The sequence below is a fragment of the Heteronotia binoei genome, chromosome 2 (assembly GCF_032191835.1).
Source record: "Heteronotia binoei isolate CCM8104 ecotype False Entrance Well chromosome 2, APGP_CSIRO_Hbin_v1, whole genome shotgun sequence".
Taxonomy (NCBI): domain Eukaryota; kingdom Metazoa; phylum Chordata; class Lepidosauria; order Squamata; family Gekkonidae; genus Heteronotia; species Heteronotia binoei.
The window spans coordinates 182764139-182783427 of NC_083224.1; the positions used below are offsets into that span (position 1 = coordinate 182764139).

Here is a 19289-nt window from a genome sequence, read left to right on the forward strand (position 1 = left end):
CTGGCAACTTAAACTTCAGTATCGCTCTTTTTAAAAATGAAGTTATACTTGTATCAGGCCAAGGAAAGGAGATTTAACTCTTCCCTTGCATTGTTTTTCTGACAAGACACCCCATGAAGTGTGCTCTTTCCCCCCCCCCCCCTGCACTGGTTCTTGTATGTTTCTTGGAGGGGGGGAGGACTGAGGTCAGGAAAACATAGCACACAGGTGAAGAGTTCAGTGCTTTTCTTACTATTCCTTAAATCCAGTATAAATCTGACAACACATGCACAGAGCTTTTTTTAAAGATTGCTCATTAGTTTAATTTTTTTTCTAGATCCACACAATAAATTTCTGAAAAAAGAATATGCCAAGGCAGAAAGAACCTCTGTCTTCTACCTATCCTAGTAATAATAGTGGGGCCAGAAGGGTGCTTTCACACAAAGTGGGTTAAATTGATCATGCCATGTGTCACCGAATTCCATTATAAGCAAGTTTATTGTTCAAAAATACTTTGATAGAAAAATGGGCGAGCTAAGAATTCCTTTGTCAGGAGCGCCTTTTGTTATTTCACACAAACTGTTCTCTTACTTCCTTTTGTAAATCTCTGTAACAAATTACAATGCAGTTAATACACACAAAGGAGGGGGGGTATACGTTGTTTGGATATAACTAATTCAGACTACGAGCCTTATAATTCCAGAGCAGGCTCTGTTAGCTCTGCATCGTGTTTTCTCTGTTACTGCATCGGCCTGGAGGAAACCACCTCTAGTAGCACCAATCAAACCTTGCTCGGAGCTTGACAATATCTTGTTAGTTTAATTAATCACTGTGATTTGCTCAGACCTGCAATCTCCTGAAAATCCTTACGTATTTATTACTCAAGTCTGTATAATAAAGCCATTAATTTAAACAGACCTGACTGTAGGCACAATCCTCTTCTCCATGAATAGCCTTCCCTTCTTTGTTGCAGCTGCATAACAAACCAATGAGTTAACCAAATACCTGCGTGGTGGGGATGGAGAAGTGGGAGCTGAGCTTATCTTTCTTTTTATGAGGGTGTTTGGCCTGACAGCTGTCCTTGCCTTGGCAGCACCGGTGATTACAGCAAGTGTCAAACCGCATCCTTAGATAGGTCATAAATCCTGGTTCGTTCTGATTAAACATGGGTCAGAGCCATTCGGAGGTTAAGCGAAGGACAGCTCCTCGGTATGTCCCCCTCAAATGGGCGGCATGTTATGAAAAGCCCAAAGTGTACTGCCCCCCCCCTTTCTCGGTTCAATATCTTCTGGTTATGGGTGCCCCTGTCATTTTGTGGTCAGCGGTAGAGTCCTGTCTTTGAAAAGCTCAGGATGTGTGTGGTCTTCCTCATGAATGGCCTGTTAGCCTTATAATCCCTGCCCGCCTCCGCCCCCCCACCGCGCCACTCGTTCCCCCACAGGGAATGCTCAAATGATTGCCTCTCCATCTCCCAGAGGAAATCAAGGTTTCTCCTTGCACTTGAAGTCACATGGCTTTAGAGTGGGGCTGGCTCCCTGTATCCTCCTGGGCTCGCTCTTCCTTGTCGGAACGCCATCTGCTCCGCACCGTGGCAAGGCAGTGGGAGGGGATGCCAGAGTGGAAATAAATAATAAAAAGAGAGAAATCTATCATGAAAACCCTGAGGATTAATGGACTTGGAAGGCAAACTATGCTGAATGGAAATTCATCTTCACCTGTGCCTGTGTCAGGGTTGCCTCTCTGGCGCTTGACAGATAGAGGTTCCCAGGGCGGGCCATAAATTCTGCAGCTGTTCTAATCTCCAGGGGCAACTTTGCACTCTTTAGAGGTGGGCTGATGTCCTCTTGGGTTTCTTGGCGCAGTGGTAAAATGCACTGTCTCGCTTAGGCACAATGTGCTCTTCAAAGCTTTCTCTGCAAAAATGCCGGATATCTGTCCATATGGCTAGTCCTAAGCATCAGACCCTCTGTCTGTAAAGGACCCCTCATAGTATTACTGCAGAAGTAAGCAGGCGACTTTCAAGTAACGCGGCATCTGCCCCTACTGTGCTTAAGAAGTACAATGAGAGAGGTCATTCTGTAAGACTAACAACATAAACCCAAAGGGTTCCTTTGACCCAAATTACAACATCAACATCAGTAATAATGCATTTATTACAAGAAGGACAGGCAAAAACTACAATCCTCAATATATAGCCACTGAAACTCATTCCAATAATAAAACACTCAGTTCATAGTAATCACTTAGATTCCAGTAGAGTCAATGTATGCAGTCATATTCCAGAGTCATAAAATCCCATGAAAAAATGTGTGCGACTGGACAGTTGGCATTCTACTTCCTGTTTCATAAATTTCCTCAGGCACGGGATTATAATTTTATTTCATAACATCAATGAAGACATAATTTCAGTGCATGAGTTTATGAAGGACGAATTGTCTCCTGGCTTCCTTTCTTACAGGCCAAATGCTCAGATGGCTCAAGGCTTAATTCAGGTCTTTTTTGGAATGCCTGTAGTCAAGATGGTGGACTGAATTCATTCCTGCCTTCTTTTTTTTTGTTTATTTCCAGATAGAATTTGGCTACCCCACCCCTGCCACATGATCTTCCCTGCCTCCTCACCTTGGGTTTAGTCATTTTTAAGGCTGTCAGCTGACTATTTTACTTTTCTTTTAATTGATTAAGTTTAAATCCAGTGGCCATTTAATAAAGTTTCCATGGAAGTGTCCTTTTAAACTACTGATGAGGACTTTAAGATAATTTACTCCTTTGTTTATTGAAGCTGTCAGTCACAATTAGAACAAAATGCAGTGTTTAATGTTTCTTCCCCCCCATCCCCTATCTTAAGGGCAAAATTCAGCCCAGTGTGCCACTAATTTACCAATCTGTTGATTTAAAAGAGAGCCCTGTGGCAGAGTGGTAAAGCTGCAGTACTGCAGTCTGAGCTCTGTGCTCACGACTCAAGTTCGATCCCGGCGGAAGCTGGGTTCAGGTAGCCGGCTCAAGGTTGACTCAGCCTTCCATCCTTCCGAGGTTGGTAAAATGAGTACCCAGCTTGCTGGGGGGAAAGTGTAGATGACTGGGGAAGGCAATGGCAAACCATCCCATAAAAAGTCTGCTGTGAAAACATCATGATGCGACATCACCTCAGAGTCGGAAATGACTGGTGCTTGCACCTTTACCTTTTTTTTTTTTTAATTTAAAATGTACCCCTACTTTGCCACCTACCAAGGCAATTCTGTGTGCACATATTACAGAGCAAGCCTCATTGAACGTTACAGGAAGGATTCGCCTCCAGGGACCAAAACCTGAGCTAGAAAGGCTTAGGGTGGCAACCGAGTCTCAGTTCTGTCATATGTCAGAGATTCATTACTACATCTCTGTGCTCATGTAACCGTGCATAACTGCTAGCAAATGGGTGTGGCTAGAAACATACGTTAGAGGAGTAGTGGGATCTGGTCAGCATCCTAAATATTTTAATCCTGTTCTAGTGCTGGCAGAGCAGCTACACAAGAAGACACAGGTCTGATGACTGAGAGGTGATACGATCACCATCTTCAAGTACTTGAAGGGCTGTCATATAGAGGATGGTGCAGAGTTGTTTTCTGTAGCTCCAGGTCGGATCAGAACCCACACATTGAAATTAAATCAAAAGAGTTTTCCGCTAAACATTAGGAAGAACTTGCTGATAGTTAAGAGCAGTTCCTCAGTGGAACAGGCTTCCTTGAAAGGTGGAGGGCTCTCCTTCCTTGGAGGTTTTAAAGCAGAAGCTATAGATGGCCATTTGACAGCAATGCTGATTCTGTGAACTTAGGGGAAGGCATTTGTGAATTTCCTGCGTTGTGCTGAGGGTTGGACAAGATGATCCTGGAGGTCTCTTCCAACTCTATAATTCTATTATTCTAAATATTGCAGTTGGACTCAATGGAAGGGAAAACCAGTGCCCACCTCCAGCTTTACCTATGCACCCATGGCAGAACTTGGGGCTCCTGAGGAGGAATTTGAAGGAAGCGAACATCCCCCAGTACTGTCTGTGGTTAGCTGCAGAGCTCACCAAAACCACATCTGACAAGGAGTATATGGCATCTGAATCTCAGATGACAGGGCCTACCTCTCTGCTCTCACGTTGAGGACACTGCTGCTGCTGGCAGGCTGAATACATTGTCCAGGGCTCCAGAATTTTCTGTGCAGCAGATATGTCTCAACTTTTTTTACAAGGAGAAAGCTGATAAGCAAATGTCTCTTAACTGCTGAAAAGGTTCCAGTTTAACCCCAGGTAAAAATCCAAAATAAATAATAATTGCAATAATTTGCAAGCTGAGTGCCATGAGAAGGAAAATTTAGTCTCTTGTGAACCTATGGAGTCCAAACTCAGAGGCAGCTGCCTGTTATGATTTTATGGAATTCACCTGCCTTCTTCCAGTTAGCTGCTTCTAGGGGGCAGATGATTCTGCCATGTCTCTTCTTTGGTTGGAAATAAATGATCCAATCAGTTGCAGTCCTGTTGTGCAGTGGAATCACCTATGCAGGGGTAGAGTAGGAGAATTACGCCTGACCTCTAAGTTCCATGGTTTTGAGGCATTCAGGACCAGAGCCAGTTTGGTGTAGTGGTTAAGTGTGCGGATTCTTATCTGGGAGAACTGGGTTTGAGTCCCCACTCCTCCACTTGTAGCTGCTGAAATGGCCTTGGGTTAGCCACAGCTCTTGCAGAGTTGTCCTTGAAAGGGCAGCTTCTGGGAGAGCTCTCTCAGCCCCACCCACCTCACAGGGTGTCTGTTGTTGGGGAGGAAGATAAAGGAGATTGTGAGCCGCTCTGAGACTCTGAGATTTAGAGTGGAAGGTGGAATATAAATCCAAGATTTTCTTCATATTTTGTTTATGGGGTCCCAGCAGGACTAACAGAAGCCATGGCCTGAAAGACTGCAGAGAGGGGAGAATGGAGTTGTGGTTAACAGTGCCAGGCCACATGGATAGTCGGCGTTATTGAATATAGCGGCATCCAAAAATCTTGCAGTCCCCTCCACTTTGTTCCTTTAAATAACCTCCAGCTATACTGCTGTCCTCCTTTAATTAAACTTTTGCTTTTTCACTCCTCTTGTGTGAGCAGAAGACAACAAAAACATTCAAGATGCTTTGTAATTACTACACCTAATTGCAGAAAGGAGTACATGGCTAATGTGTTGGTGTCTGAAATATAATTAAAACAGTAATTAGTGTTTAACAAAGAGGCTTCTTGAAAGTATAGATCCCCTTGGAAATTTCAGTTACTGAGTAGCTTTAGGGCAAACCTCCTGGCCAGATCTTGTGCCTTTACTGGTGAAATCCACTGAAACCCTGAATTAGTTTGAATGTATTTTATATTTGTATCAGTATTCTAAACCAGCCCTTTGTTGAGAAGTTCTTCTTTCAGACCATACATAGAAAAAGTATACCATGCGTATATTTGTGTGTGTGTGTGTGTTTTAAGGGGACTGAAGCTTACATCATATAAATAAATCCAGATTCTAGAAAACAAGGGCTAAAGTGAAGATAGCAGGGTGAGTGTATTCCATCTGCAGAGAGATCTTGAAGCCAGGCTAATAGTGGATTCTCACCTGATCTGTGCAACATTATCCTCTCGATATTCTGAGTCATAGCTCCACCAAGTTAGAACAGAAACCTAGTATGCACCGAGGTCTTCGGTTCAGTCTCTGGCATCTCCAAGTTGAAAAGGACTTGGGCAACAAGATCGGGAAAAAAGTGTTCATGAGACATTGGAGAGCTGCTGCTAACCAGAATAGGTAGTACTGGGCTAAAATGGGGCAGTGGTTTGACTCAATATCGGGATTGCTTTTATGTATAGGAAGAAGTAGACCATATATAATTTTCTACTATAATCCATTGAAGATCTAACAATAGTATCAGTGTTCCCTGCTGTTAAATGGGGGAGCAAAGAACAGTGTGAGCCACTTTTGGTCCCCATTGGGGAGAAAGGCAACGCATAAATGAAGTAAATAAATACACTTCAGAGGAGCATACTTTTAACTTGTCCTTAAAGTGGGAGAAATGGACGTTTTTCCTTCAATTTTCCATTGGCTGACAGGTGCACTCAACAAACCATTGGCCCATCATGCATCAGTCACCACCTCTGGGTTCCCATTGACTGGCCCTCCTGTCCCCCATCTACTGCAGGCCTGGGACCACTGAACAAACCACCAAAACAGTGTTACCTCAGAGACAGACACATCTCTGACGCTTCCCTATGTCCTCTGCATCAACCAGCCTCAGAAAGGGCTGCCGCTCTACTGTGGCCTCATGAAGCATTTCCTCATAGGCCATGGCTGCTGTCACTCCCTCCTTCCTCTCTTCAGCCTTGCCCCAGGACAGATGAGGATTGGATCACTGGGGAACTTGCTAGCCAGAGGCTGTTGCTAGGCAGCCAGTAAAGGAAGAGACCTCAGCTGAATATAATTGCATAGAGTCCACCCTCCAAACCAGTTATTTTCTCCAAGGGGGGAAAGATCTGTTGTCTGGAGTGATACCAGGAGATCTTCAGACTTCACCTGGAGGTTGGCTACCATAGGCCTGGCAGCACCCTCTGGGTGACTTGATGCCACCTGACTGGCATGACTTAACTAGGCCTGGCTGCTTGCTCCTATTTAGTAGCAGCCCCCCTAGGACAGCTAATGTGACTTAGCAGTTGCCAACTCCATGTTGGGAAATTCCTGGAAAATTGAGGGGTGGAGCCTGGAGAGGGTGGGACCTCAGACAGGTACAGTGCCATAGACTCCACCCTCCACATTTCCTTCTGGGGAACCATTATTGCCAATCTCCAGGTGAGGGCTGGAGATCACTCAGAATTAAAACTGCTCTCCAGATGGCAGAGAGCAGCTCCCCTTGAGGTGTGGGGGAGTGAATGCCTTCACTTGGGTGGGTGGGAAGACAATGAGGGTGGGGGGGCACTCACAGAGCCTCTTTCTAGAGCCAGTTGTATTTTTCTTCACAACGGGCCTTATTCCTAGTGCATTTATATATATTTTACAAGTCATGTCATGGTACAGAAATGCTTTTGCAATCCTAACCTGGCACGAAAATGATAGGGGGAGAGGGGTAGTTGCTGCTTCACTTTGTGTTTGAATGTGGATAACTAGATAGTGAATTCCTGTATTCAAATGTACAGTAGTACTCATACTCCTCCCTTCATCTCACATCCTGCCCTCTCACAAAAGCTCCACCTCTCTGAACATATGAAGCTGCCTTATACTGAATCAGACCCTTGGTCCATCAAAGTCAGTATTGTCTTCTCAGACTGGCAGCGGCTCTCCAGGGTCTCAAGCTGAGGTTTTCCACACCTATTTGCCTGGACCCTTTTTTGGAGATGCCAGGGATTGAACCTGGGACCTTCTGCTTCCCAAGCAGATTCTCTGCTACTGAGCCACCATCCCTCTCTTCCCTCTTACAGTCTTATTCTGATACAAGAACTGTACTGGCTCATACAGTCCCACCCCGTAAAGAGAAATGGCAATGCTGGGCTTTTCCACAAATGTTTCTCCCACCGTTTCCACTTTGTGACTCCCCTCAAGTGTAAATCTCATATTTATTTTTACAGATGGGGAAATGAAGCAGGAAATAAAATTAAGCCACCCAACTTTCACAATTTAAGCCTGCCCTCTCCGACCTTCATGCGTTTGCCCTCACTGCGCTTCGGAGATGTGGGTCATCACAGCATGTATTAATAAGACTAAACAAATGTTTCTTGTCCAGGGCAAAAGAGCGTGGCTTTGTGGTTTTGGATTATTCTGGTTTATTCGCTGTTCTAAAGAGAGCATGAAGAGAACTGCAAAATGGCAACCCGGTCTATTGCATTTCACTTAATATTCTGGCTCGAATGTATTTATGTCTTCCTGCCGTTAAGACCACGTTAGGATTTCCAAATTAATTGCGTTGGGCAACTGCTACCATAAGCAGCCAGTGAAGCAAATTCTGATCTATAATATTTCTGCATCTCATTACTTTGGCAAGCAGAGGCTACTGTTCTCTCTTCAGTGGGGTACTTAACTACATAACTATTTTAAGAACAGAATGTGAAGAGAACCGCAGTCATCAACTTTCCTTTTAAAAGTGTAGTCTCCTCAAACTTAGTTTAAAAATCGTTGCTCTCCTAATTGCCTGAATTGCTGTGACAGATGAAGTTAGAGCCGGTTCTTGTAGTGCAGTGGTGTGGTAGGTTCTTCAGGGTCTCTGTGCAGGAAGTTTTATGGGCTTTGTCCCTGACCAGAGGCAAGTTTGGGAAACCTTTAGAGCTTATTTTTAGGTGCCAGCTCCACCCTTCCCACACAAGGCGCATGCCTGTTCTCTGTTGAAGCAAAAACATTTGCCTCTTTTTCTTCATAGTACTGAGATCTAGCAGACTTTCCCTCTTTTTCCCAACCGTTTTGTTTCTATAGTTTCCCTACTTTTCTGTCCTTTAGGTATATTTTTCCAACACTCCTGTCCTGTGGTCCACTTGTCTGTGTCACAGTGGACAACCCTTTAAAAATGTTTGGACATCTGTGGAGAGACAATAGTTATTCGTTTTGCCTTGGGAAGTAACATGGACTCTTATTCCCCCTGTCAAAATTCACTAAGCAAGCAAACTGAAATCAATCCATCCATCTCTGGACAAGTTTCTGGGATCAGCATTATGAGTATGCTAGATCTGCTCTGAATTAGCATCTCCAGTATCCTTACTGACATCTGGTGCTCAAGTCTCGGCAGCTTGCAGCTATAAAGTACCTTCAAGGCCCAGGATTCTAGCTCCTTGAAGCTGAAATGTCAATCTTAGTCCCCTTTAGTGCTTAGAAAGAAGAGCATGCACATCAGTCTGAGGAGCTCTTAAGAGTGAGTGTCCACAGAGGTGCCTCCATTAACACTTGCTTAACCTAAGAGCCGCATAGACTAATAGTCAATGTTTGAGAGCTGCAAGATATGAATGTCAGATGTTTGAGAGAGGGAAGGAGGGAAGGAAGGAAGGAAGGAAAATAGATGGGAGAAGAAGAATGGAGGAAGAGTTGGAAAGAAAGCAACTAACTTTAAATGCATTCTTCAAGCTGCCGGCTGGCTTGGCTTGGAAAAGTGATTTAAAGAAAGAAATGCCTTCTCCAAGCTAGCTGACTGGGTGGTAGGGGTTTTGAGAGCCACACAATATGTGTGAAAAAGCCACATGTGGCTCCTGAACCACAGTTTGGCCACTCCTGCTCTAAGTAAAGGAAACCTTTGAGTTCTGTGAGGCAGGGCTCAACTGCACAGTTATCTGCTGGGTGTCTCAAGCCACCTCTGAAAGTAGCTATGAAAAGGATTCAGTGCCTTGTTCCAGTAGCAACAGTACTTCTTCCTGCCACAGGTGTGCAGGGACCTCTGCGATATTTTTAGGAAGGTGCAGCTTCACCTTTATAGGCATGTATCCTGCTTGGACAGGGCGGTGTTGGCATCTAAACACTCAAATTCTAGAAGTGTCTGAATTGCACAGGTGCAATGGCTGTAAAGTGACTGCACTCAAAGAATGTCGGTTATAGATAAGTGACCCTGTTCGCGCAACTACATGAGTCCACTGCATGCTGTTCCAGTAACACCACAGTGAGAGGGATCTGCAGTGCAGTTAGTTTGTATGCAAGCAAACCTGTAGCCCATCATTATTTCAGTCTCGTCTAAAATTAGTCTCAAATCTATCCATCCACATTCTGTACCTAGGCCAAAGGCAGATGCTGAATAGAGAATGAGAATATAAAACTTCCACATGAATGAGAGAGGATTTAAGTACAGTCAGTGATATGCTGTGCTTCCTTACTATGTATGACAGGGGTCTCCAGCATGCTGCCATGACACCCACTAATACCTTTCCTAGCGCCTACCAATTGTTTTTAGAAAGTATGTGGGACTCAGTGGGGCCTTTGCCCAAGAAGGCTTCTGATTGGCCATTGGAGATTTGATTGGCCATTCAAACTTTCAAAAACATTGCTTTGACAGCAGCTGCCACCACAAGGATCTTCACTGAGTGACTGAAAGTAAGCTGCAGCAGCCATTTTGTAGCTGGTTCCGCCTCCTGTGGTAGCCATTTTGTGGCTGCACCCACCATGCAGTGTCAGAATTCCAAAGGTACCCAAGGGCTCAAAGAAGTTGGATACCCCTGATGTATGATCATGCTCAATAGCCCCTAAATTTACTGAACTAATCACCACCCTTAAGAACTCTAGTAGGTGGCCCAAGGGTGTCCACACAAAAAAAAATCAGTAGGATTTGGGTATATTGGACCCCAAAAATATTGGCATTCCCAGTATTCCTGAATTCTGTCTCATCGATCTCATGCCCAAGATTCTCTGGTGGGAGAGTTCAGTTGAGTGCTACTGTGTGACTGCAGTCATCCTGTACCACAAGCCAACTCGGCATAGCAGTTACCATGACAAGTTGGAAACACCCCTCAGAGTTTTAAAGTTTGGTGTAGTGATTAAGTGTGCGGACTCTTATCTGGGAGAACTGGGTCTGATTCCCCACTCCTCCACTTGCAGCTGCTGGAATGACCTTGGGTCAGCCATAGCTCTCACAAGAGCTGTCCTTGAAAGAGCATCTTCTGGGAGAGCTCTCTCAGCCCCACCCACCTTACAGGGTGTCTGTTGTGGGGGAGGAAGATAAAGGAGGTTGTAAGCCATTCTGAGATTTGGAGTGGAGGGTGGGCTATAAATCCAGTATCATCATCATCATCATCATTTCTTCATCTTTATTCCCATTGGCTCTATGGGCCTTCATGAGTACACCAGGCAGTAAAATCAGCAGTTTTGACTACCACTCACTGTAATCTGTTTATTTGTGAACTGTGTGCTGTTGCATCATGAACAAGCAACTACTGTGGGGAAACCAGTGGTGGCGGCAGCACTGAACCAAAGGCAGCATATAAATTTTTTGCAAAATAAAACTGAAATTGATGATAAATCTTAGCAGTACCTGGTACAGGATTCCGTGTCCGTGTTCTACCTAGAAATACTCTCACGTCCTGAAATGTCTTCCCTACAATTTGTCTTTTCATGAGGATGAAAGAAAATTTGTGTTAATGGTTTGGCAAAATAATTCCATTTTTAAGATTGCCTAAAAGTCACAAAATGCCAGAGTCAAGGTTACAGGCCCTTTCATGTTTTCTCTGAAAGGTTATGATTTAAATTTAATATCTTGCACCTCTTCCTTTCCCCCTTCATTTCAGCAGGCTGTGCTTTCCTAGCCACCTCTAAACTAATTCTGCCTCAGTATCTGTCAATAAAAGCAAAAGGCTGCATACCATCGTCTCCAAGACAGGGCTCTGCTGGGAGACGCTTGCTCCAAGATTCAGACTTTTTATCCTTTTCCTCCGTAGGTACATAATTGGTCCTTGCTAAATACTGTTGAAACATGTTCCAGTATAAATTGCAGGGAACTGAAATGCGGTTCTTAGTGTCTCGAGCGAATCTGTAATATCAGTTGAGCAGAATTTCCCTCTGCTATCCCTGCCACCAAGCTTTGCTTGGTTTTTTAAGCTATTTCCCTTTGTGTCAAAATAGTTCAATTTCTAAGACTGCCTAGCAGTTTCGAAATGCCAGAATCGACGTACTCCCATGTTTTCTCTGTTTTCGTGTTTTCTCGTATCAGCTGCTGCTGAATGGTAACCTGTGTTCACTTTGCCCTTTCCTCTCTAGCTTCAACCTGTGAGTTTTCTGACATCGTGGAGTTGCTGCTGAAGTTTGGAGCTGACCCTACCATTCGGGACACAGAGGGCTACCTTCCCGAGGAGGTGACGGACTGTAGAACGATCACCTTCATGCTTCAGAAGCACTGTGCTGGCAAAGCTTAGCCCGGAAGGCCAAGGAAGTGCGGATAGCCCCAACCCAGGACTCTCTAAAACAGACACACATTGCAATAAGTCCCATCCTTCTCCCAAATAATCTTCTTTGGCATGCATGATGTATGGAGATGGGGACCTAGTATATTATTCTGGGAGAGGAAAGGGGCAGCGGGACATGTGTAACACAGGCCTATATATCTTGTGGCCCATCGGTTCAAACGCAGCTTTTCAGCCATATATTATATCCTGCCTTGTGCTTGAGGAACACTTCCCACCGCCACCACAGGTCCAGGGGTGCAGCAGAAATAGGAGGTTTTCTTTTCTTTTTTTGTTTGAGCTTCTAGTAGTTCCCCAGGCACACCTGACAGACTGCTCAGTTAAATGGACCACAAGTTTCTATAGGCCTGATGCTGCACGAGGACCCGCGTTGCATGCTGTGGCGTTTCGATTGTGATCCTGGAAGTTGAGGGGAGGAGCAGCTGCCTCAAGACTGCATTCTGTGTGCCTACTCAGGAGCAAGCCCCCACATAATTTGCTTTTCCAAGTAAATGTGCTTTTAAAAAAAAATAAAATAACATAAGTTACCTGGAGGGAGGGGGTAATGTAGCTGTTGTCGGGGAGGGGGGCAGATCAAGTGGGCAGCAGGGCATTCTTCAGACGCTGTACAAATGATCTCTTCCTCTAACAAAAACCATGAAGCAGTAGAAGAAAGTACTGTAACACTCCTCATCACCTCCCCTCTCTTGTGTAATGGAATTATGGGTGTTTTTCTAAGATGTAAAGGCCAAAAGCTTTTCTCTTGCCACTTGAGGGTGGAAGTGGCAAAACAGGGAAGCTAAGGGTATGTTAAACTCAGTCGCTGTGAGAATAGATGGGAATTTCTGTTGTGTGTGTCCCTCTTTCTCTGTTGTAAAGTACCGTCTTGCATGATAAAACACATTGAAGGATTTTTTTCCCGCAGTTGTTCCTTTGTTTCTCCTAGTGTGAAATCGGACTAGTTGTACAGAGAGCAATATGTTCTCGCTCTAGACGTTGAAATATGACTTCAAGTGTTCCCACTAGTTCTTGCTTTACTTTCAGAAGTATGTAAACTTTTTGAGAATCATAAGCAGGTCTCATTTTGGGCAGGAGCTCACAGGAGCGGAGCTCTGGAACCTCTACATTTTATTGTGCTCTTTCTTTCTTACCCCCCTCCCCACTTGCTTCTGGGCTCCATTGTTCAAATCCCCTGTGAGAATTTTGCTGAACTCTAGATTTGACAAGCTTTCTAATATTTCCCCCCCACAAAAAAAACGGGGGAAAAACAAAACATATAAATCAGACAGATGGAAATCTTTGTGCCACTGTGGCCTCATAGAAGAAAGTAATTTTAAAAGTATGATGGAAGTAAGGTTTTATTATGACCATTCTAATTCAAGAAACATATTAAGGTAGATGCTGAGCTGACATAATTTAGTACCCCTTCCGCTGATGTCAGGGGTGTGTGGCATATGCAAATGAGCTGTGCTAATGAGCTTCGGCACCTCTTTTTCTACAAAATGACCGCTGGCTATAAGGACAACCTGCATAGTCTGAAACATCTTTGGGAGGTGAAAATGAGTTGTTAACAATAGAGGATACAGAAAAGGGTGGATAAAGAGTTACTGGTTTACCACTTGGGTTTATTTGCTTTGGACTGTCATTATAGCTTGAGGAGTTCTGCAGTGTCAGAATTAAAATCTGTTAAATAGAATGAGGTGGCTCTGCAGAGAAGGGAAGCAGAAGAAAGTAGAATTTCTCAAAAAGTGGGTAAGTGTACTTCAGCTTTGAAGTAGCCAGGAGGTTGTCTGCATACACAACAGATAAAAGGTCCTGATCTCAAGGGTGTACTACGAGTATACATCTCCAGTCACTGTCAGAATAAGCTACATCTCCTGTCACTGTCAGAATAAATCCCAGAGCCATGATTCTTCAACAGTGTATCGTATACCTCTTTAAAATGTCTAAACATGTAAGTCTGCGAAGCTATGAAAAGCAGCTGGATCAACACGGACCAAAACAGACTTCTGAATTAATCTCTCTCCAGCCTTCACAGCGTCCTTGCCATGTCTCATGCTATTGTACGTGTTACCTCTGTCCATTCTCCCTGTCCAAAGATAACAGAGTAGACTGCTTAGCCAGGGTTTCTGTTTTTGCATCTCTTGGTTTTTAATGTTCCTAAGGCATGTTATGCAGTTGCGATACATCTCTGCATTTTTTTCTGGAGCTGTGCAGAAGATGAGAGCGACAAGCATAAATGGGTGTCAGTCTCTGAAGAACAAACCTCTTTTCAGCTCTCTTCACCATGCACATTGTGGAACAAAAAATTCTGACTGAAAATATATGCTGACGTGGCCTGAGCTGAGACCAAGGTTGAAAGAGATCTTAGGGTTGCTGTGGATGCATCTCGATTAAAATGTCGACCAAGTCTGCAGCAACAGCTGTGAAAAAGGCAAACTACGTGCTAGGGATTCTTAGGAAGGGGGCTGAGAATAAAACAGCCAGTGCTGTAATGACTTTGTCTAGGGCTAGCTATGGCGTGACTTCATTTGAAATGTTGTGTACAATTCTGGTCACCGTATTTCAAAAAGGATATTACAGAAAAGGTACTACAGACCTTGAAAAAGTACAGAAGAGGGCAAGCAAGATATTAAGGGTTTGAGCCACCTTCCTTATGAAAAAAGGCTGAAGAATCTGGAGACCTTTCTGTTTAGGAAAAAAGATGACCGCTGGGAAATATTGATGTTTATAAAATTATAAATGGGGTGGAGAAAGCAGATCGACAGATTTTTCTTCTTTTATAATACTAGCACTCGGGCACCAATGAAGTAGATGGGCATTAGGTTAAGGGCAGACAAAAGAAAATGCTTCTTTACTCAACAAGTAATTGGATTGTGGAATTCATGGCCAGTGAGCCTAGTGCAGCACCGGCCCGACCCCCCCCCCCACCAGATGATGATGCTGTCTCCTCCCCACTTCCTGGATGGGAAGTAAGTGGGGAGGAGGCAGCGGCGGTGGCACCTTTTCAGGACACGGTTCCTTCATGCTGCTGGCCTACCTTGGTGCTGAGTGAGCACGCAGCGTGGTTTTACCCACCAATCAGCTGATCAGCGGGGGGTGCCTTTTGATAGACCAGGAGTGGCGCTCGATCGCCCTTCTGGGCATTGAAATAGACCTGGGCTGTGGAAGGAAGGGAGGAGGAGGCTGGGGAGGGGGCAAACTAGGTGTTTGCCTAGGAGGGAGGGGGGAAGGCCGAATTTGGCGCCCCCACCCTGCCCGGCGCCCTAGGCAACCACCTATTTTGCCTACTGGGCGAGCTGTTCCTGGCCTAGTGATGGCCACAAGTGTAGATAACTTTAAAAAGCGAGGAAGGGAAGTAGACAGATTCACAGGATAGGTCCATCAGTGGCTGTCGGCTGTGGTGAGTAAAGGGAACTTTCATATGCAGAGGCAGAAAAACAGGGCAAGGAGGCAACAACAGGGGAGGCTTCGCCCTCTGGGTCCTGTTTGTCAGCCCTCCTGGTCAAGCGGTTGGCCACTGTGTGAAACAGGATGCTGATCTAGACAGATTACTGGCGCGATCCATCAGGGCTTCCTATGTTCACATCTGCACTGCAGCCGATTGTAATACAGGCATGCTGTTTGGTCTCCTGTTCTCCCCATCCCTTTTTTTAAAAATGGAATACTTGTCACACGACACTAAATCCAAACTTAAAAAAAAAAATATGGAGTACTTCTACAACTAAAGTTTTGTGATTTGACTCCTGGTGCTTAGTGCCTTGAGAAGAGCATGGATCATTGCTGCACAGTTGGCAGCCATGCTGTCTCTTTGTGCTGAGATCTTGAAGTCAGCCATCGGTTTTGGAGCTGTGCTGTGAAGGGATTGGCAGAAGTTAAAGAACAGAGCGGTCACCTTTCCGTGTTTGCTTAGCTTACAGCAGCCACCTTGCCCAGAAGCCAGGATTTATTTATTCTTTTGTGTTGGAGGTTATCTTTCTCTCTCATTTTTTTTTTGACATTTTAATGGTTTTTTTTAAAAAAGTTCTTTTTAACAGACATCTTGTGTACTAAAAGGCTCTCTCAAAATAACACAACGCCTGCTGTGTGCCCAGATGCAAAGTGCCCGCTCGCTTTTATAAAGTACATTTGAAAAGCACACAGCTTAGGCCTGGATATGTTTATAGCACTTTAGGACTATTTGTGAGTTTGGAGCACATCCAAATGAAGAGGGGGGGAGGAAAGGAAGGCATATATTATTGTTCATAATCTGCTTTATTCAGCCAAACCTTTTCCCCCAACAACCCTCTGGATTGCCATTTAAATCCTTCGGTGCCTTTAACTACCGATACTGAAAGTGGTTAATGCATATTCAAACTAAGCCTGGCATCTACTCCAGGAAATCACTTTAATTGAGAAGCATTAAATGTTAAAATGATTAAAATATATAAAGCCAGCATGGCGGGGTGTATAAAGATCCCAGATCCACAGCTTCAGAGTGCACTTTTGCCCAAAAGCTTTGAAAACTGGTGAAGCGAGGAATTCCTTAAATAGAAGACCAGTTCATTCCCTTGGCTGATAGTATTGGATGCCATATAGAGGTTGGCGAGTAGCTTTTTGTTGCTGGAAGTGGTCTACCATGGGGGTCCCCAACCTGTGGCCCATGGGTCAGATGTGCCCCCTGAGCTTTTTCTCTGCAGCCCCCAATCCTACTTAAGTCAACATATGAAGCTGCCTTATACTGAATCAGACCTTTGGTCCATCAAAGTCAGTATTGTCTTCTCAGACTGGCAGCGGCTCTCCAGGGTCCCAAGCTGAGGTTTTTTCACACCTATTTGCCTGGACCCTTTTTTGGAGATGCCAGGGATTGAACCTGGGACCTTCTGCTTCCCAAGCAGATGCTCTGCCACTGAGCCACCGTCCCTCCCCAAGTGCTGCTATCACCCTCAAGGCACTTCTTGCCTCAAGAGGCACCATCTCCTGCTGTTCTTCCTGCCCTCTTCTTGGTCTTATGCTCCATACTGTAGAGGTGGGGAACCTTTTTTCTGCCATTTGAATATTTATAACATCATTCGCGGGCCGTACAAAATGATCAACTTTAAAAAGTGCTCAGCCAAGGAAGAATGGTTCAGGTTGGGAAAATTAATGCAAATAATTGTTTTTCTATTTGAAGTCGTGGGGAGAGCCTAATTTGGCACACACCCCGACCCAGCTGGGCCCCATGATCCTTGCCAGCCAGCTGGGCCCCAGGGAGGCTGCCATGTGGCTCAACTCTGCCCAGCAATCCCCAAGGGCCAGACCAAGTGATCTTGAGGGCCATAAACGGCCCTCAGACTGGACATTCCTCACCCCTGCCATACGGTTGGGCAGTTCTGGGTAGTTTGAGTTTTGCATACTGAACATGTCTAGAGGCTCCACCCATCAAGGCTCCTCCAAGAGGCTTCCAAGGTTACTGAGGAGGTTGCTGCTGCAGGCAAAAGCATTCTTCCTTCTGCAACAAGAGCTGGTTGCTCTGACTTCTTGCCTGCCTTGCTTCTGCCTCTCCCCCCGCCCCCCTCACTCCAGGTAGGCTTGTGCATCTGTGACTGTAGGAGCTGGTGAGCGGCCCCTTAGTTTGCGAGGGAAGGTGTACCCTCTTAGCAGGGAAACTTATGGGATTCCTCTTCCCACATCTTCCTCCAGCAGTTCCCCTCCCACTGACTGCCGTTTTGCTTCTCATGATTGAGGCTTGGCTGACAGGCAGTGATGCCTATGTGCACTCTGCCTATGATTTGGAGCCAACTTCATGGCATATGCTCTGCTCCAGGTGGAAGACTACCCTTCCATTCGCACATTCTCTCTTACCTGCCCTTTTTTGGAGGGCCCCAGTTTTTAAAGTATTAGTATGTGCAGATTTAAACCTCAAGGAAGTATGTTTATTAAGAAAAAAAATCTCATAGTATTCAATGTACTTAGCATCGCAACTCTGCCATCTGTTAAGTCAGATCCATAATCCATTTTTAAAACATTCTTCCTAGCCTGTGTATATGGCCCAATGCTCCTGAGAACTGTAGAGGCAGGAGTCTCTTCTGTTCTTTCCCAAGGTTGAAATGGAAATCCCCAGCTAATAGCAGCTAGAGTGGAGTGGAGTTGATGGGAAAGGGAACAGTTAGATCCCCAAAACCAGGGATGGCCAAACCTGTTTAACGTAAGAGTCACGTAAAATGAAAATGGTTTTTAAGGTTTTAATTGCTTAAATACTTAATTGTTTTTATACTTAAAATTGTTTAATTTTCATGTTTGATCAATTTTGGAAGCCGCCCTGAGCCACTTGTGGGAAGGGCGGGATATAAATCTCGAATAAATAAATAAATAAAAATGAATGTCAGGTGTTTGAGAGATGCAAGACATGAACGTCACATGTTTGAGGCCCAGAAGGAAGGGAGGCAAATAGATGGGGGAGGGAGTGGTGGAAAGAAAGCAACTTTAACTTTAAATGCATTCTGCCACCAGCCTTGACTTGGAGAAGTGGTTTAGAGAGAAAATACCTTCTGCATGCCAGCTGACAAGATGGTGGGGGCTTCGTGAGCCATACAATATATGTGGAAGAGCCGCGTGTTGCTCCCGAGCTGCAGTTTGGCCACCCCTGCCCAAAACTATATTATTTATTCAAAAATAATCTTGAAACTTCAACTACTGCTGTGCTAAAAATTCTGTAAGAAGATGTCTGCAAAAGAAAGTGCTGTTTCAAAGAAATTAAAAATTGCAGATGAGCATCGTGTCTTTAATGACAAATGGACTACAGATTACTTCGTTTTAAACAAGGATAAAGCAGCTCACCTGATAGGTCTTGAAACTCTCCCAGTATAAAGGAATACGATGTCAAAAGGCACTTTGAGTCCTGTTACAAGAACTACTCAATACATCAAGGAGAGGTGCAAGTGAACGAGATAAATTCTCTTTTTAAAAAATCAGTGTTTTTGCAGCAAAATTGTTTTAGAAAGCATGTTGAGGAGCTCCTGTCTACCGGGAGGGCCAACTATTATGTTGCTAAATGTATTGCCCAGAGTGGTTTTGCTGATGGTTAATTTGTTAAAAAGTGCATAGTTAAAGTAATGGAGGAACTGTGTCCTGATAAGGTGTCTTGTGTTAGTTGTGTCAGTTTTTCCGCATCTACAATCTCCAGGCGTGCTGAAGAACTATGAGAAGAGCTATTCCACCCCCACCCCGCCCTTTGTCATTAGGCGAGACCAATGACATTATAGGTCCTGCTCAACTACTAATATCTTATCAGGGGAATAGATTCCAACTTCAGAATTACAGAAGAGTTGTGTGCACTGCAGAGTTTGAAAGGCACTACAGCTGCAGAAAATATTCTTGAAGGTGCGTGATTCAGTAGAAAATCTTGGTCTGACAGGGTAAATCGAAAACGAGGTGCAAGAAATACAGTGGGAAGTAAAACTGTGTGGTTGCAAGAATCAGTGAAGAGATATTG

At 44.6% G+C, this 19289-nt stretch overlaps 1 protein-coding gene across 2 annotated transcripts in view; it reads left to right on the forward strand.

Moving 5' to 3' along the window:
• ACBD6 (acyl-CoA binding domain containing 6) overlaps positions 1-12745 on the forward strand; it is a 170439-nt gene extending 157694 nt beyond the window's left edge. For both annotated transcript variants that reach the window (XM_060232606.1, XM_060232608.1), the window contains one exon: positions 11655-12745. In XM_060232606.1, coding sequence (XP_060088589.1) covers positions 11655-11809 — 155 coding nt within the window. In that variant the 3' untranslated portion in view covers positions 11810-12745. The remainder of the gene's footprint in view (positions 1-11654) is intronic.
• Positions 12746-19289: the final 6544 nt, after the last annotated feature.